General features: G+C 47.0%; 1 protein-coding gene across 3 annotated transcripts in view; it reads left to right on the top strand.

The window, feature by feature from the left end:
- Positions 1–18,707, top strand: part of DPF1 (double PHD fingers 1) — a 504,909-nt gene that overhangs the window by 165,620 nt on the left and 320,582 nt on the right. For all 3 annotated transcript variants that reach the window (XM_085625765.1, XM_085625764.1, XM_085625763.1), the window contains exon 2: positions 12,383–12,543. In XM_085625765.1, the coding sequence (XP_085481891.1) occupies positions 12,383–12,543 (161 nt within the window). The remainder of the gene's footprint in view (positions 1–12,382; positions 12,544–18,707) is intronic.

The raw sequence follows: 18,707 nt of genomic DNA, 5'->3' as shown, positions 1-18,707 counted from the left end.
AGCAATATTGGCGAAGTTACAATTTGTGCGCATATTGCTTTCCCTTTGAAAAGTTGGGTCTTTTATATTTGTTCGTTGGTGTGTGCCTACTAACGTTCGTGGGGAATATGTTTTGTGGCTCTATTTCAGTTCCGCTTTTCCGACCTACGGCGCTCTGTTCTTTTCTATATCATAACGTTTGCGCTGTAGTAGAACCGTTGTCCATGTAAACATTTGTATACCTACGTACTTCCCACAAGGCAAACACATGTCCTGTGGCACTTTCTTTACTGTCTGGGAGGTAACTTGGTGTATCTTATCTATCGCACCATTTACTGTTCGTAGTGAATTATTCAAATGCAAACTGCTGTGGTTTGTAACCCGCATGCTGCGGTGTCTTTCTGCCCGTGCTAGCGTAATTTAAATTACAAACAGGAAGAGGCCAGACTGGAAGGAAGCTTCGCTACATCTGCTTATTATCTATTGGTTGTTTTGTGTTGGCTGTTAGTGATACAATGCATCAGGTTTTGGTACAAAGGGTGGGGTTTGGGGACTCAGTGAAAAACAACATGTGAGTCAGCCTCCAGAAGTGTCCCTCGGGTGGTACTGTACCTCTCGTTCCTTAGTATGCAACAAAGTAGACACTTTACGCACGGGACCACCTAAAATTAATAAGGCGCCCCATACATTAACAGAACTGGTGCAAACTTTAACCCTCAAAAATGTATCTGCTAAAGTATAGCTGTAGTCTGAATGAGTATGACTTAGTGTGTTGCTGTTTAGTCGGCAAACACAGCAAAGCTGCCTATTTGATTATGGGGTGCTGTCAGGGCCGGACTGGGAACAGAAACTGGCCCTGGCAAACTGCTCAGCCGCCCCCTCCTGGGTTGAGGGGGGGTGCAGCCAAGCAGTTTGCGAAGGTCGGTTTCGGGCGATTTTGTTACAGGTGGCCGATATTGCCGACCACCGGTAACAAGAATGCCCCCCCCAGGGGCCTAAAACCGGCCCCCACCCTAGCGGCCTACTGGGGAATGGCTCGGTACCCGCTATTGCCAGTCCGGCCCTGGGTGCTGTGGGGGTGCAGTGTGCTCTTACTGTTACTTTGGGGTTGTACACGCGTTTAACTATTGTACACTAAGTCCGTGTGCGTCTGGATACTGCCCATTAATATGTAGTAGGGCATTTTGCCTTACAGTCATAAACTAAAACTTCTGTCTGAAAAAGTACAATTTAGTAGCTTGTCGCTCTGTCACTAAACAAAACAAAGCTGCCTTTTTTTGATTCTGAAGTGCTAAAAGTGTACTGTACTGTTCCTGCCACCCCAAGGCTGTATAGGTGTTTAAGAGCCGTATACTACCTCGGTCTGTGTTTGAATACTGTACACTGGCAGCGCTATATGTGTAGTGGGAACATTTCCCCTCACGGGCAGTAGGTGTACAGAGCCCTTATAACTGTTTGTGTGCTGTATCGGCTAGTGTAGTGAGATCTGCACAAAGGGGTGTGCTAGCTTGCTGTTTTTTTGTTTTGTTTTGTGTGCAATTTCATATAGCGCGAACCCCCACCCAAAACAGTGGCACCCTTTACAAGAGAGCTAGTTGCATTGTACAAGAACACATTGCCTTTTGAAAGCCGCGGGGACATTAACTAATTTGCCCACAATCACAGCATAGTGAGCTGACGTCCTAATTTGTACCTGGCTTTCTAGCTTTCCGCTTGCAGCTCTGGGCATTACGCCACATTCTTGTGCTTTAGGGACATTGCCTACTGTCATGTTGTACTTATAATACGTTTGCACGGTACTATTACAGAGGAGCTACTGTGCCCTAATGTTTTCTGTCAAGCGCCACAGTAATGCAACGCTTCACATGTTGGTATGGGGGGGGGGGGGGTCTGGTAACACAGTGAGGAACAGCATGTTATAGAGTCTCCAGAAGTGTATCTTGGGTGGAATTGTCCGTTTCGTTCCTTAGTATGCGACAGGCTGAACACTTTACTTTAGTGCAATAGCGACAAAGCTATATTAAACAGTGGTGCCATGTTTTATAACCGATGTTTTATAATACGGCACTCATTGCGTTGTAATCAGTGCATTTTTGGGTAAACAGTAGTACGATCTTTTATAATACAGCACTCATAGCGCGTTTTTACAAATATATTTTCCATTGGTGGTGCCATGTTTTAAAATACGCCACTCACAGCGTTGTTGTAAACAAAATATGCGGCCCTCATATAGCCGCCATTAACATATACATTTCGAAAGGCTCTCACAAGACTTTCGGGCCCAGGGAGTGGTCAGAAGTGGGGCCAATCCAGGTCAATCCAGTGCCGGGGATTGTCCAGTATAAAAAACAGAACTCCTTGAAGTAAGGACTTCTAGCCACACAATGAGAGTGCTAAGGCCAGGGAATGTCAATTAGTTACAGAAAAAAGGTGCAATAGACAACTGGAATTTACAAACAGACCACAAAGAGCCTCTCGGCTAGGCACAAATGTCATTGTCTGATGTATAGTTCCTTTAGTTCCAGGCATGACGTCCTAATCTACACTTGGTTGCTGGAAGGATATTACAGTTGGAGCCTGATACCTATTATTGTTACAGTCTCATCTCTGATTCCTGGAGTGATGTCACCATTAAATGCCTCAGTCACGGAGTGACGTCACCATTTGATGTCTGCTTCCTGAAGTGATGATATTTAAAAACTCAAATTATGACCCAGTAATTTGCATGTCATTCGGGGTATGCGAAGATTGGCACTACACAAATTTCTTCTAATTTCGCAAGCCTCACAGACTGCGAAACATCCAAAGTTAAAACGAAAGTTGTTAGTTTTAGTGGCCCTTTGCGACATTGGGAAAGCAATCCTGCTGCTGCAAAGGACCACAAGGGGCGTGGGTGGGGTGCCCTGCTTGGCAGCAGTCGCCTGTTGGGTCATACATTCCTTACAAAGTAAGAGGAGGGGGCAGAAGGATAGAGATTGAGGCCAAGGAGAGTGCCTCAGAGGTCACACAGTTCAATACCTGGTAAGCAGCGCTGTGCTGTGTACACTTGCAGTGAGATTCAAGATTCTGTATGTAGTAAGGGGGAGGGAGCTCCTTAATACTGCTCAGTGGACCAGACGGGGCAGGTGGCAAGGCCCTTGAAGATGGTCTTCATAGAATAGATGTATTTACTGCTCATCTGAAGTGGCAAAGTGAAGGAGTGAGTGTCATACTAGTAGCCTGTCTCAAGGCCTTTCCTTTTGCGTCTGTTGACTTGTAGTCTAGTGTGGTCATTGCTTGGTTTGTTAGGCTCGCCTCCTGAGGTAGGGAAATTTTTTGGTCCAGCCTGGGCACCACATGCGCTGCACTGCGAAGCATGCTGTATTGGAGTATGTACTTCAAACCCCGCCCACCCTCCGCCCATATTTCATTGGCTTGTGTCATTGTCCTTCGTAAATGCTGGCTTCTGATTCCATAATAGGCTTGTTAGTCCCTCCTTAATACCGTCTTGTCTTCATTTGTAATCTCCCATAAGGACTGGCCCTTTTACTTCGGTTGTTACAGGGTACATCTTATTTAGTCTGTAAGCACTATTTTTTCTTTAATAAACTCCTCATACTGTACTTTCACTTTAATAGCGGTTGCACACCTTTCTTTAGACACGGCTCGTCTAAAATAAAGGGTGTGGCCTCTATTAACATGAAAGCACAGCATGGAGCGCTTGCTAACAACAAGCATTTGCAATGCAATAGATCTCACATGCAAGAAACTTTGACCTATTGAGATTGTAAATAACAGTGCCTTTTATTATTGCAGGTTTTTTAAAACCCTTAACCCCTTCAGTGCCCGCCCCTTTCCCCGCCCTGTGCCGGCCGTTTCATTAGCGGGCGGGGTTTATGACGAGCTGGTCTCGTCATGGGCACAGCGCAACCGCGGCCCATGACGAGACCAGCTCGTCACGGGCATTGAAGAGGTTAAATAAAAAGATTGTAATTTACAATGCCAATAGCTCAAAACCTCACAATTGCGAGACCTATTGCATTGCAAATGCTTGTTTAGTCTCTTGCCGCCATTCCTTCTTTCCACCCATTTCTCTGCCCCTCCTCCACTTCCACCTGCCCTTTTTCCGTGACACTGTCTCTTCTGTCTGTCCTCTTTCTTTCGTCTCCTGCCCCTCTCTTCCCAGCCTCCTTATCTCAGAATCTCACCACGTGAAAGGTGTTGCTGGAAAGAAACACCCACTAATTGGGCTAAACGTGGGTTGATCTGTTCACCAGCCCTCTCTCCCCGCTCATTGTATGTGACTTTCAACCATCCAATTAAATTTCCCTGCAGACCCTGCTCCCAGTGCACAGCTTTAGAATGAATGCTGCGCTCCAGATGTAATCGATAAGGTGGGTGAACGAGAAACATGTTTCCAGCGACTCCCCCCTTCCTCTCCTATTGTCTCGGCCCCTTGCATATTTAGCTGCTTTTATTGCATAAAATGGTGCAGTATAAAAATTAGAGGTGGGCGAGCCAACAGAATAAAAGAGAGAGCCGAGCCAAGGGTCTGGCTCGGATCTTAAAACCTGTGCACGAGTCGAGCCCTGAACATATTTGCTATGTAAATCATACAACAAACGTGATGTAAAATAGGTAATCAATCAATCAATCATAGAATTTGTAACGCGCACTACTTACCCGTGAGGGTCTCAAGGCGCTGAGGGCAGAGGGCAGCTGCTACTGCTCGAAGAGCCAGGTCTTGAGGAGCCTCCTGAAAGTGAGCAGATCCTGGGTCTGCCGCAGGTGGGTGGGGAGGGTGTTCCAGGTCTCGGCGGCGAGGAAGGAGAAGGATCTGCCGCCGAACGTTGTACGTTGAATTCGCGGGACGGCGGCGAGGGCGAGGCTGGCGGAGCGGGCGGGCGGGGGTGTAGAAGTTGAGTCTGTTGCTCAGGTAGGCTGGTCCGGTGTTGTGGAGTGCTTTGTGTGCGTGGGTGAGGAGCTTGAAGGTGATCCTCTTGTTGATGGGGAGCCAGTGCAGGTCTTTTTTAGGTGGGGGGTGATGCGGCTGCGTCGAGGGATGTTGTAAAGACTCTTCAAAATTCAAAAAAGTGTATTTCTTTAACATGCGGTAGCTTTGAAACTACTAGGGCACATTATAGCACTGCACTGAGCAATAATTATTAAAAGTAATAGTTTTGGGCAACTGGAAGTCTCTACTCATACATTTGAAAGTGCTTTGAAGAAAAAAGAGTTTTGGCGAAATAAAACATTTGCCTAAGATAACACAATTCAAGTGGAGAAGCCACGATTTGTCAAGGTTTTCTTATTTCACTTTGTACATATCAGCAAATAAATGGGTATCTATTTGTCTTTGCTTATGCTAAAGCTTTGCTTTTACTTCTCAGTGCATTTTTCAGTAGTTTTTAAAATGTAGCGCAAAGTCGACCCGAGGGTTATTGGAGCGCATTACTTGAACACCAGTTACATTACGCAAGGTCACATGCATTGTTTACAGGCATGGGAAGTTTAAGGGATGTGCCCAGAATCACAGGCTGTTGAGCCGACGCCAAGACTCGAACCCAGTTCCTCAGGGCAGCTCTGCTCATAACACCACATCCTGGGTAGAAGGAGGATGGCAGGCAGAAACCATGTGAAAGCCCGGCCCGTTATGGGCTCGAGGTTCCAACAGGACCTCGAGCTGAGCCAGAGCCAGGTTTCAGGCTCCAGCCTGCCTTGAGCATTCAGTGGCTTGCCAATCGCTCATAAAAATCCATATTTCAAAGCGACCTGTGAAATTGTTTTCATATTTTGTGGAAATTCCATCACAGTGACAGCCCCCAAACCACTTAGCAGATCTGCAGCCGCGGCCCATGCAGGTAAGAGCGGTGGGGCCCGGTGGAGGGGCAGGGGGGATTTCATCATCCGTCTAAACCTCCTCCCCCACCGGGCCCCACCGCTCTTACCTACACGGGCCGCGGCTGCAGAGCTTTACAGTTGCCCGTAGTTTAATCAAAATTCTATTTAGGAAAAGTAGGGGAAAACATGAAGGTTGCAATTCCAAGAAGTGCCCCTTTTTGCTGCCTCATGCAGAGAACAGTTTCAATGGTCCAATCCTTCTAAAGACAGAATGTGTTATTAACAAAGATAAGCATGTTTTCTAAAACTCTACGTTCTTGATGACATAACAACAGCCTAGACCACTATGCAGAACTTTACCATTGCTAATAGTTTAATCAAAATTAGAATATTGGAATGTTGGGAGCGCCATTGGAAACAATTGAGTGCTCCGGGCTCCTAATGGCCGGTAGAAGCCAGGAGTGCCAACATTCCAATGTTGTCCTTCACAGCTGTTGCTGTGTACAAAGGCCTCACAGAGCCTCAGGTGATTTCAATCCCCTCGTGAGGCCTTTGTTTTATTTGTTAGAACATTCTGTCCTTTGTGGCAGAATGTTCTAATAGCCTTAAAGCCCCCCGTAGCTGGGCTATACCGGCATTAAAGTCCCGCTCCCTTGTTAGAAAGACCTCGCCGTCGGCTCGGGCCTTTAATGCTGGAGCGAGCCTTAAATGGCTGGTATAGCCCACTACGGCGGGCTAAAAGTCTATTTTCTATTCATGTGTGAATAGGTCATGAGCATTGTATTCAAATGTTTGCCTATTGTCAGCAGCACCTTGCAGAGAACTGCTTTAACTCTACCCTCCTTCTGCAGACAGATTCTGTACTAAGCAAAAATATATTTTTTTCTATTTTTACTTGAGAAAACAGAGTAATTCAGTTATCTTCAATGAACCGTTCCTTACACCTTTTGCAAGCTAACGTCCTTCAAAATAACCATGCAATAAAAAAAAACATAAAGAGCAAAATACAGCATGTTAATATATTGCCATCTTGGGGTTCAGGTGACATTTACTAACCACCTGCCTCGTGATGTAGATTTAGAATCATAGATGGATAACAGTGTAATCCAGGATGTTTTTCATCGAGGGGTTTTGAGCAAAGCTCGAGTAGTCTCTGATGTCACTCAGAACCCCAAGGTGAAAAATATCCCTGTAATTCACTTTTTACCCATCTATAATGTTACGTTATGTATAGCCCCCACAATCATCTGCCCCTGCTTTTAGCTGCTAAGCAGTGACAAAGGAGTCACGGGGGAGCCATACATAACACGGCCTCTGTTCAGCATATGTGTCCCAAAGGGAGGAATATTGGGCTAAAGGAGAGGGATGCTCCTTGGTGTAAGTGTGACTACAGGTTTTCCTGGGGCTTTTGTTCATGGGGTTCAATTTACCCTTCGCTTGGGTGACTAGAGAACCTGAGAACAGCAGTAGTTGCAAGTATTTTCTTCTAGCTCTAACAGTTTATGCAAGTGGTGTATATTTTATTAGGATCCTGTGCATCTCCTGATGAATGCCATGGACTCTTTGGAGCCGCCTTGGTAGAAACATGTCAACAATTTAGTTGGGTTGCGGTACTAGTTCCCCTGTACTCCACACCCAGTTTTAATACCGAGTGGTACTCCGCTAAGTAAAATTCACACTGGGTTACCACATTGTTTTTTAACCTGTTTTATTGATTTTTAGCTTAAAAAGGGCTTCCCTCATCTGAGGGTGTAGACCCGTTCTCCATCAAGCCGGGTTTTGCATAGCGTGGGGGTGTCCTATGATGAAAAATTACACCTGGTAGGTAGCTGTGTGAGGATATCCCTTCAACTTCTTTTGTTTGTCAAAGAGTGATTAGACAGACAGGAAAAAGTATAGAGACTGTGAAATAACTCAGGTTGAGTCTTCCAGGCAGGCGTTCACAGTTGACTCGGGTGGTTCTTTGTGAAATAAAAAAAGAACTTACCTGCCATTCTTGACCAACTCCCACCATCTTCCCTGCTTTCCTTCTCCCTTCTGCCGCTGTGCTTTCTGCTTTCAGTCAGGGAGGCCTGTCAGTCTGGCCTGGAAGGCCTTTACGACAACACATCAGTGGGTAACTAGTTAAGCTATCAACTGTTGCTATGTCATAGCAGTGGATTATGAGATTCTAGAAACTGAAATGAATGATGGGGGCTCTGTACCAGAGCTAAGCTATGCCTAACAATATCATGAGAAACACTTGGTGGTAATATAGAGCTATACAACATGTATTATCTCTCTGTATGTGTATATAACATTCGATATGCAATCAAGACACATTGCTAACTGGCAGTAGCTTCGACTGTCTCTGACCACAGTCTGTGTCCATCGTTTAATCCAATGTCTAATAATGAAACCTAAACATTCCCATTGCCGTTAGGCTCCACTATGTGCTCTGCCTCACTGGCTTCAAGATCTCTCAGCATCACCACTGCTTCTTATTTATCAGAAGTCTGTTCATGAAATCTGAACATTCTAATTGCATTCAGGGCCATTGTTTTCCCTGTCTGGCTAACAGAGTTCTGATTTTCGTTGCTAAACCGTGTTTTTGAAAAAGGTAAAGTTTATGTAGCTGAATTCTTATCTTCTTAATGAAATATTTTCTCTTCTGTTTATACAGTGTAACCACAAAGTTTGCTTTATGTTTTATTCAACCTTTTCCTGATTAAAAAAGCAATGTTTTTTAACTAAAGGCACCCAAATAAACATCCAATACAAAAATAAATAACTTGAGTAATATTGCAAACTCTCTATTGCTTTATTTAGAGCCAGATAACTTTTAGGTTGATGAGCTTTCTAAAGAGCCACATAACGAGGTGTAATGTGACGTGACATAACATAACATTGACAAACTGCACAGTCTTCGGGCTTCTGGTTTATGATTTCCCCAGAACCCCTTGGTTGCAATATAGATCCATATTACACGAAACCATATATTGCACCTATGCAACCTCACAATAATATGTTTTCATGAACGGAAAGACAATATTTCTCTCAGTGGCAATATTCAACTGAAATGTATCTAACCAGCTCAGCATTATACACAAATGCACATCTCTCTCTCTCTTTCTATGTCTCTCTGTTTTTTTTAATCTCACTATCTCTCTGACTATTTCGGATAAAGGAGTAGCAAACTAGCAAATGATAGCAAATAATAGCAAAGGCTTATCGCATAAAATGCCTGTTAGTGCTCCAACGTAGAGTCCTATTAATGAGAAAACAGGCACAGCAGTTGATAGTGCAGCATTGATGTGTAGAGTCTCACCAGTTCACCATTGCCTTTGCACGATCAGTTCCAAGCTCTTTACAATGGGCTATATTGCCAAGACTCTTGATGCGCTCGCCGCACAGAGCCTGCATGTCACATGTCTAATGCAGCGAATCATTATCCCGACTTCGATTCACTGGCTTTCCTGTCTTTACTTGTGTTGATGAAACATTTATTATCAGCATATAGAATTTATAGAACTACCGCTATATTAAAATCAGAGTTAATATCTGTATTAGGTGGCTTTAGAGGAGGTGATGGGCTCTGGGAATGTTCTGAAATATAAAATATTAACTTGTCTGTCTTGCCTCACTACTCTAGCACGGGGCAATTGGGGCATGGGGCGGAAAGGTCTGTCTAATATTATGGCCAGTTTAACCAGAGACGCTTTAAGGCATGGGCAAAGTGGGTTCTGGCCCAGGGCCCCAGCCTGTCAGGGGACCCCCTGAGAGAGCCAGCTCTGTTCATTCCCGGATGACCTTGAATAATTCTTCAACAGATTGTTTCAAATACCGTTTTCCTTTCATTTACTTTTAATGTGGGTGATGTGTGAGAGTCTATTAGAAACATTTTGCAGAGAAATGTGTTTTTGTTTCATACAACATACATAAAAAGTTTATTTTAGATCAAAAAAGGACCTTACATATTCGTATGTCACAGAGATTATTTGCAGTAATTTTAGTGAGCTACTGCCGTGTTACAATATTGAAAACACATCACTATCCTAAATATTAGAATGTAGACACGTTTAGAATTTGGACCAGTGTGTGTGTGCATTGTGAGTGACCTGGCCAAAGAGGGCATAAAAGAGCTAAACTGGATCATAAATTCAAAGCTATTTGAAAAGGGGCCCACACAATATCTTTGGCCCAGGGCCCCCACAATCCTTAAGACGTCCCTGAGTTTAACCACCTAGAACTGTGAAGGGAAATTATGAGGGAAGCAATGAAGCTGGCTACTGAGGCCCTCGTTGTGACTGGCCCAAGAATTCTGCTGGGGTCAGTAAACAGAAGTTACCAGCCCCATCAGACATCCAAGTTTTGGGGGAATAATGGATGTCTGGAAGACTATCCCTGCGTGAAGCCGATAAAATCTCTAGGCAAATTATAGAGGAAAAACATGCAGGAATTGGCATGAATGTTATCCTCCAAATTCAGGGCCTCTGTTGAAGAGGGCCAAAGATGTTAACCCTTTCAAGTGGAGTAGATTCTGTACCTTGTTTCGACCCCGTGTCGGTGATGTGGAAGCTGGCGAGCCATATCTTTTGCATTTTTATACAAAAAATGTTGTAGAAAAGAGAGGAAACCACTTACTACTCTTACCTCTCCATTAGCAATCTCTTGAAGGAAATCACTGCACACTGAGCACGCACTTCTTTCTTGTACATTTCCTTTTAATTCGTCATTTCCCAGAACCTCTGCAAAAGGAGAAATCTCCAAGGAAATGGCAGCCTTCATTTAAGAATGTTATCAAGCATCAGCAAAGCTTACTGGCCTTCCCTTTGATTGAACAGAAAATGGTGCCAACGTTTTAGTGTGGAAATGTAGTTCGACTTCTGTAAAGGGGTCAGTGAAATTCATTAAGAGTCAAAATTGGAAGACCACTCCTGTCCAAAATTGCTACAGAGTTTCAATCTTTTACCTGCCAGCTGGGTGAAAAGTATTTTGATATGGGACATGTTCAAAGCAAAGGGGGTTTCAGGAAAGGGTAAACATAACGCAGGGTGTACTCATATGGATTATGACAGGCATTGCTTTGTGACATAAGAGGGTAGGGTGTGCTAAACTTGATGCTGAGGCCCATATCAGGACCGCCTGCATGGAGTTAAAAAGAGAATCACAAATTGTGAAACCTCCCTGGATATCTGAGACTCTTGTGGGGTCCCTGGTTCTATGAATCTGAGAGTGGATTCATTAACCCTAAAAAATGATTAAAATAAAGAATTTGTTTGACTAAAAATGCACTTGGCCAACAGCCACGTACAGCGGTTGTCTTCTAGCAGTAGGTTTGGTGCAGGGCCTGGCTGTAGTCAAGGTGATGTGGACCATATGCATGGCTGTCTGCAGTGGGGGTAGGCCACCCGCGGCGGGTGGGGCCTTAGGCCAGGCCTCGCAGCTGTGCACTGAGAAGGTTGGCCACCCATGTCTAGTTGGCTGCACATGGCAGATTACATGCAGGACCTGGCCACATGCCAGATTACGCAGCCAATACGTGCTGTGGACAGTCCATGGCAGGTTGGGGGCAGCAAACAGTTGCACGTTATATTTTGATTTTTTTTAAACAAAATCATCAGAAAAATAGGATAAAGGGGAGTTATGGTTATGTCTTGTTATTACACCTTATTGTATGTATGTAGAAATGCCCTGAAAAGGCAAAGTAAAAGTGGATTCATGATTGCAAATTGGAAATTGGAAACCACTGAAATTCACAAATTATGCATACAACTGCAATCCATAACTCACACGAGATTCATGCAAGCCATACGTTGCACACGAAATACAACGCTTAAAGACATTTATATATATTTATCGTCACACTATTTTGATGCTTGGTAGTTAAGCCGCTAGATTTTGGCACCACTATATTTTCTAGTCTTATTTGGTGCATAAAAAAAAAAATCCTGTCTCTATGGCCCTGGGTTTTGTGGTTTAAAACAAATTGGTTTAAAACAGATCTCTTTCTGACCTAAAGACAATTGTTTTTTGGCTCTTTATGTTTCCTCCCTGCTGATCACAGAAGACCTATCTGGTGGTTGCTAGCCTTTGTGGGTTTTAGTAGTGTGTAGTATACAAACAACGCGAAGCAGTGGACAGAGTTGCTGGGATATGGGAAACAGCCTTTACAACAAGGTTTTTACCTCGTTGTGCCTTTACCACGCATTTTTTAGCATGCATATTGTTACTACATGCATGCTTTTACAATGCATGCCTTTTCTACAGATTTACGGTAAGCTGGAGGTGTGGGGGGGTCTCCCCGCGCAAATACATTGTTTTTTATGTAAGCAATGTGTGTTTATGGCATGCATTGAAAAAGCATGTTCGCTGTAAAAACATGCATGGTAAAAAATGCGTGGTAAAGGCATGCAATGTCTTTATCTGCGTTGTACCATCGGACAACCCTGGGGTATAAGTCTGTATATTGTTCTCTTGTGGCTAAGTTGTGAGACTGTTTTTGTTTTACATGCGGGCATTGAAGAATTTCGCCAATTAGACCTAGAATTTTTCAGTGCTAGTAGCAACTCAAGCCTTCTCTTTTTCCTTGGTCCCCTCACAGGCTAGGAGAGGATTTCTACCGTGAAGCCATCGAGCACTGTCGGAGTTACAATGCACGCCTATGCGCTGAGCGAAGCATGCGCCTGCCCTTCCTCGATTCGCAGACAGGCGTGGCCCAAAACAACTGTTATATATGGATGGAGAAGACACATCGAGGACCAGGTGAGAAGCAACCCTGGGGAGGTGCTTGTGTGCTGGTGAGAGATGGCTTTACATTGGATGGGAGTGACAGCTTGCGGCCAGGTGCAGGAGAGTGGAATGGAGATATCTTTTGGGAAGTAGAAGAAAATGAGGTGGCGGTCAAGTGAGGAGTGATTACTGAAGGAAAGTAGGAGAGGCAGAGCCAAGTGATGAGTGCCTCTATGGATGAGGGTGGTGGGGCTAGGTGAAAAGTGGTTAATTACTTGGGGCAAGGGTACTAGCATATCTGGTTATATTTGTTTGCTGCCTGGTAGGACAAAGTGGAGTCAGTGTCACGGATTGATGGTTCCTTCCTGGCAAAAACAGGTGAGAGGACAAATGGAAAGTGGCTCCTGCCTGGGGATCAAGCACAGGTGGCTAGGGTGAGATGTTGTTTCTGTTTCAGAGGAATTATAGAACAACAGGTGGTGCCAGCTGAGAGTTAAGTTCTTTGCTGACAGATAGAGAGTGGACATGGATGGTTCCTGTTTTGAAGGATCAGAAAGACAGTCAGGTAAAAGCTTGCATCAATCTAGGAGATAGAAAGATTTTGAAGCTAGGTAGAACACAGCCTTTGTTTGACATATAGGGAGATGGTTGGAGGGTAGTGGAAATGTGGCAAGAGAATAGGGGGATCCTTTCTGCAAGGATGTATATATATGTTCGAGGCATGTGGGCTGCTGAATTCATATCTGTGCATAGATCGCCGCCTAGTGTTGGGTCCGGATGTTGCACGTTGTTGTCCTGGAAGAGTCTTCGAAGTATCCTTGGATAGGTGACTCCTCCCCTGGACTACAGTGCGCATGGGCATCCTCTCCATCCTCAGATTGTTTTTTTCCGCCATTGGGTTCGGATGTGCTATCTTAGCTCAAGTTAGGAAAATATTTGGTCGAGGCCAAAAGGCCTTTAGTTCGCGTCGGTACTGTTTATCGATCGGGTTTCGATAGCATTTTGTTAGTTTACTAACTTTCAGCACCGACTTCTTTCGCATTTACCTGTCCATCGACTACTTCGACGATGGAATCCAGGACGCCATTCAAAAGGTGTCCGGTATGCAATGCGAAGTACCCACACATCGACGTCCATCCGGTGTGCAACAAATGCCTTTCGCCGGACCACGACGAATCGACATGCATGGCCTGTGCCCGGTTCCGTTCCAAGAAGACTCTAAGGAACCGAAGAGCGGCGAGACTCGAGGCGCGGCACGCGGCACCGGCCCCAACAGACATCTTCGACGAGGCCGACGTCGAAGAATTAGAAGTCATACCCTCCAGTCCCGTTTCCGAACACGACCCCGGATCGGACGAGGGCGACGAGTCACTCTTCCACAGAGGTGAAGACGACACCGAGGTAGGAGACGACGAGGAGGCCTTAGGGGCCGAAGAGAGTAGCTCCAATGATGAACAAGGCCTACCTGTTCAAACCGAAGAAACACCAACGCCACAGCCTTTGGCTCCGGTCGAGGGATCGCCTTCGGGCCTTACCCGAGACCCATCCCGTAGTTCTTCGGCCCCGCCCTCGGGCCCGGCCTCGGACGTTCAGCGGCAGCCATTGCTGCATAAGCCAGCTGGTTTCCCTACCACAAAACCGAAACCGAAAGCTGCTCCGGTTCATACGAAACCGAAACTGAAAGTGGCGCTGGTCGGATCGAGGCCTTCCACGCCTTCGAAGCCAGCGCAACGCGTCGGCACCGACCGCACCAAGAGGGACTTCGGTGCCGAACTGGAATCGGGCGACATCGGAGTCGACAAACGGAAAAAGGCCATCGGCACCGAGAAACCTACTCGGCTACCGACGCCAACGACACCGAGGGCAATACCGCCTGCTTCGCCTCGCGTCGCTCCCTCGACGACGCCGATGCCTCACGTATCGAGGACGTCGACGGTGATCTCCACACCTCGACTCGAGGACCCGCCGGCACCGAAAAAATCCACGCCCGGCTCTACGAACCTGCCCGGTGCCAAAGCCTCAAAGACGCCCCAAGTGCGGCCTGCTGCGACGCAAAGCAACAAAACCACGGCGGCCCTCAAAGACCCGTCGGGTTCCGGCCCGATCGGAGCTCCAGCAACCTCTACGGGGCCAGCCAACATTACCTTCGGCTTGCCTCCGTCAACAATCCCGAAGATGTTCCAACTCAGGACACGGGTTACCCAGACTCCGGTTCCACCGGACGAGACGTCTCCGTCACGTGTCATCGACGCCGACACTGGCAGGATGATTCTCCACGACCGAAGAATAACTTCGGAACCGCCATTGGACCCTTTCAGGATCCCACTAAAAAGGAAGCTGCCTGTGGAATCAGAACCTCTCCTTTATGAACCGTTCCATTCCTCCTACCAGGATCCACACCGGTTCTCCCCCACACGCTCCGACACGGATGCATTGGAGGACTACATGGATGACCAAGCACCCTACCATGTAGACACAGACCCTGATGACCAGCAGGACCCTGATCAAACTTGGGGCGACCCTGCAGACCCCAGTGCACCTCTCGATACACAGGACCCACAACTCTATGGGGCAAAAACATCTCCCACGGAGGATACTGCGGCGTTCAACGCTCTTATTGAACGTGCTGCAAATAACCATGGGGTACAGCTTCACTCGGATACCATCGAGGATGACTTTCTAATGGACACTTTTGCATCCTCAGAAAGACATGTAAAAACTCTGCCAATGCTGAAAGGGGTCCTCAAACCAGCTAAGGACATTTTCAAGGAACCCACCAGGGCACGAGTGATAAACCCCAGGATTGATAAAAAATACAGATCAGCACCTGGGGATCCTACGTACATCAAAGGACAATTACCACTCGACTCCATCGTCGTAGCGAATGCTCGCAAGAGGGCACACTCGCAAACGACAGGTGACGCTCCTCCCCCGGACAAAGAGTCCAAGGTGCTAGAGACCTCCGGCAAGCGAGTTGCCGCCCAGGCTGCCAACATATGGCGCATCGCCAACACTCAAGCGCTCCTCGCTCGCTACGATAGAGCGCACTATGACACATTGGAGCAACTACTCCAACATCTCCCTGACCAGTTCAAAGAAGGTGCAGAAATTCTTATCAGAGAGGGACAGCTACTCACAAATGCTTCCATCAAATGTGCACTAGATGCTGCAGACACGGCTGCCAGGGCCATAAACACAAGCGTCATGCTGCGACGACATGCCTGGCTACGAATCTCAGGATTCAAGCCTGAGGTACAAAACAACATACTGAACCAGCCCGTCAACCCCGACTATTTATTCGGCCCAGAGGTTGACACCACCCTCGAAAAGATAAAAAAGGACACGGACACTGCAAAGTCCATGGGCGCCCTCCAAACTCAGTCCTTTCGGAGCGGCTCCTTTCGTCGCCCCGGAAACAAGGGGGCAGGTAGAGGACAGGGGTCACAACAAACGTATAACAAAGGCAATACACAGACCACCTACGATAAAAACACCCGAGGTGGATATCGTGGCTCCAGTACAAAGGGCAGAGGACGTGGCTACGGCAACACCAGGTCCTCCCCCAAGAACAAGCAGTGACGCCCTCTCCCTTCCTCCCGACCACATAACACCTGTCGGGGGAAGACTACAAAGGTTCCTGTCCACGTGGAACTCCATCACCACGGACAGGTGGGTCAAAGATATTGTAAAATACGGTTACTGTATGGAGTTAACCTCCACTCCACCCACAATACCACCAAGAAACCGTCCTATGTCCTCAGAGCACTTAACGCTCTTACAGCAAGAGGTGCAAAGTATGCTTCTAAAAGGCGCTATAGAGGTCGTCCCCATCCACGAGCAGGGTACGGGGGTTTACTCCCTCTACTTTTTAATTCCAAAGAAGGACGGGTCGCTCAGGCCTATATTAGACCTGAGACCCCTGAACCAGTACATTATTTCAGAGCACTTTCACATGCTCACCCTACAGCAAGTCCTTCCGCTTCTCAAGCAGGGAGACTTCCTAGCCTCACTGGACCTCAAGGATGCGTACTTTCACATACCCATCCACCCCTCACACAAAAAATACCTCAGGTTCACTGTTCAGGGGCAGCACTATCAGTTCAAAGTCCTTCCCTTCGGCGTGACAACAGCGCCCAGGGTTTTCACGAAGTGCCTAGCTACGGTGGCAGCACATTTACGGAGGCAGCATATACACGTCTACCCCTACCTAGACGACTGGCTCGTTCAAGCGAAGTCAGCCCAGCAATGTGCAAGCCACATGTCCCGCACCATTCACCTTCTTCACAGTCTGGGATTCTCACTAAATTACCCAAAGTCCCATCTCCAGCCCGCACACGTACAAAAGTACCTAGGTGCGACTATAGACACTCTGGCGGCCACAGCTCAGCCAAATTTAGTGAGGATCAACAGCATACAACTGCTGATCTCCAAGTTCAAACCCAATCACTCGCTTCCAGCGCGAGTGTTTATGCAGTTGATAGGCATGATGGCCTCCTGCATCTTCATAGTCCCGCACGCGAGGTTACATATGCGCCCACTTCAGGAGTGCCTAGCACGTCAGTGGAATCAGGCTCAAGGACAGTTGAAAGACCTAGTGTTGGTGAGCGGTCGGGCATACAACTCTCTGAATTGGTGGAATCCACAAAACCTTTGCAAGGGCCGACCGTTCCAAGAGCCTGTTCCGCAAATAGTACTGACAGCGGACGCGTCTCTCCAGGGATGGGGAGCTCATGTACTCCACTACACAGTGCAGGGACTATGGACGACACAACAGAAGAAGATGCACATCAACCTTCTGGAACTGATGGCAATCTTCCTGGCCATGAAGGCATTCAAAGTACATCTGTGCAACAAAGTCGTGTTGATCCGGACGGACAACATGACTGCCATGTACTACATACAGAAGCAGGGAGGAACACACTCTCCACAGTTGTCTCATCTGGCTCAGAGCATGTGGAAGTGGGCCATTCAGAGGAACATGTTCCTCATGGCGGAACACCTCCCTGGCAAGGACAACCAGATGGCGGATCTGCTCAGCAGACACAGCCACCAGATGCACGAGTGGGAGTTACACCCATCAGTACTCCAACCGTACTTCCAGCAGTGGGGTCATCCAGAGATAGACCTATTCGCGACAAGCGAAAACGCAAAATGCCAAAGCTTCGCCGCCAGATTCCCACATCCGCAGTCGCAGGGCAATGCGATATGGATGAACTGGTCCGGCAGATTTGCGTACGCTTTTCCCCCAGCGCCGCTGATACCGCTGGTGGCTCGCAAACTACGACAACACTCCCTGACACTCGTCCTAGTTGCTCCCACGTGGGCACGCCAGCCGTGGTACACCACCTTCCTCGAACTTTCCGTGGTGCCGCATCAAAGGCTGCGGATCAAACCCGCGCATTTGACGCAGAACCATGGAGAGGTTCAGCACCCAGATCCGCAACAGCTGAACCTGGCGATCTGGCTCCTGAAGTCCTAGAGTTTGGCTATCTCAACCTGCCACCTGACTGTATGGACATCATCAAGGAGGCCAGGAGACCCACTACCAGGGCTTGCTATGCAGCCAAATGGAAAAGGTTCGTCATTTATTGCGGTAATAATGACATCAACCCGCTGGACGCATCCATCCACAACATCATCTGTTACCTCTTACACCTATACCGATGCAATCTGGCGTACACCTCTATACGTGTCCATTTGACCGCAATATCAGCCTATCTGCAAACCAGGCAGCACCTCTCTCTATTCAGAGTGCCTGCCATCAAAGCATTCTTGGAAGGGCTCAAACGAGTCATTCCACCTAGTCACCCACCGGCTCCAATGTGGAACCTCAACTTGGTCCTCACACGCCTGATGGGTCCACCCTTTGAACCTCTACACTCCTGCGAGATTCAATTCCTTACCTGGAAAGTGGCCTTCCTAGTAGCGATCACTTCCCTAAGAAGAGTTAGTGAACTCCAGGCACTAACCGTTCAAGAGCCATTTATTCAGGTTCACGCCAACAGGGTCGTACTACGTACCAACCCCAAATTCATGCCCAAGGTAATATCGCAGTTCCACATGAATCAGACTATTGAACTGCCAGTTTTCTTCCAAAACCCACAAACTGTTGCAGAAAGGGCACTACATACACTAGATGTACGAAGGGCCCTCATGTACTACATCGACAGGACTAAACCATTCAGGAAGACAAAACA

Source organism: Triturus cristatus, chromosome 9, assembly GCF_964204655.1.
Source record: "Triturus cristatus chromosome 9, aTriCri1.1, whole genome shotgun sequence".
Taxonomy (NCBI): domain Eukaryota; kingdom Metazoa; phylum Chordata; class Amphibia; order Caudata; family Salamandridae; genus Triturus; species Triturus cristatus.
This window is presented reverse-complemented; position numbering and strand designations above follow the sequence as displayed.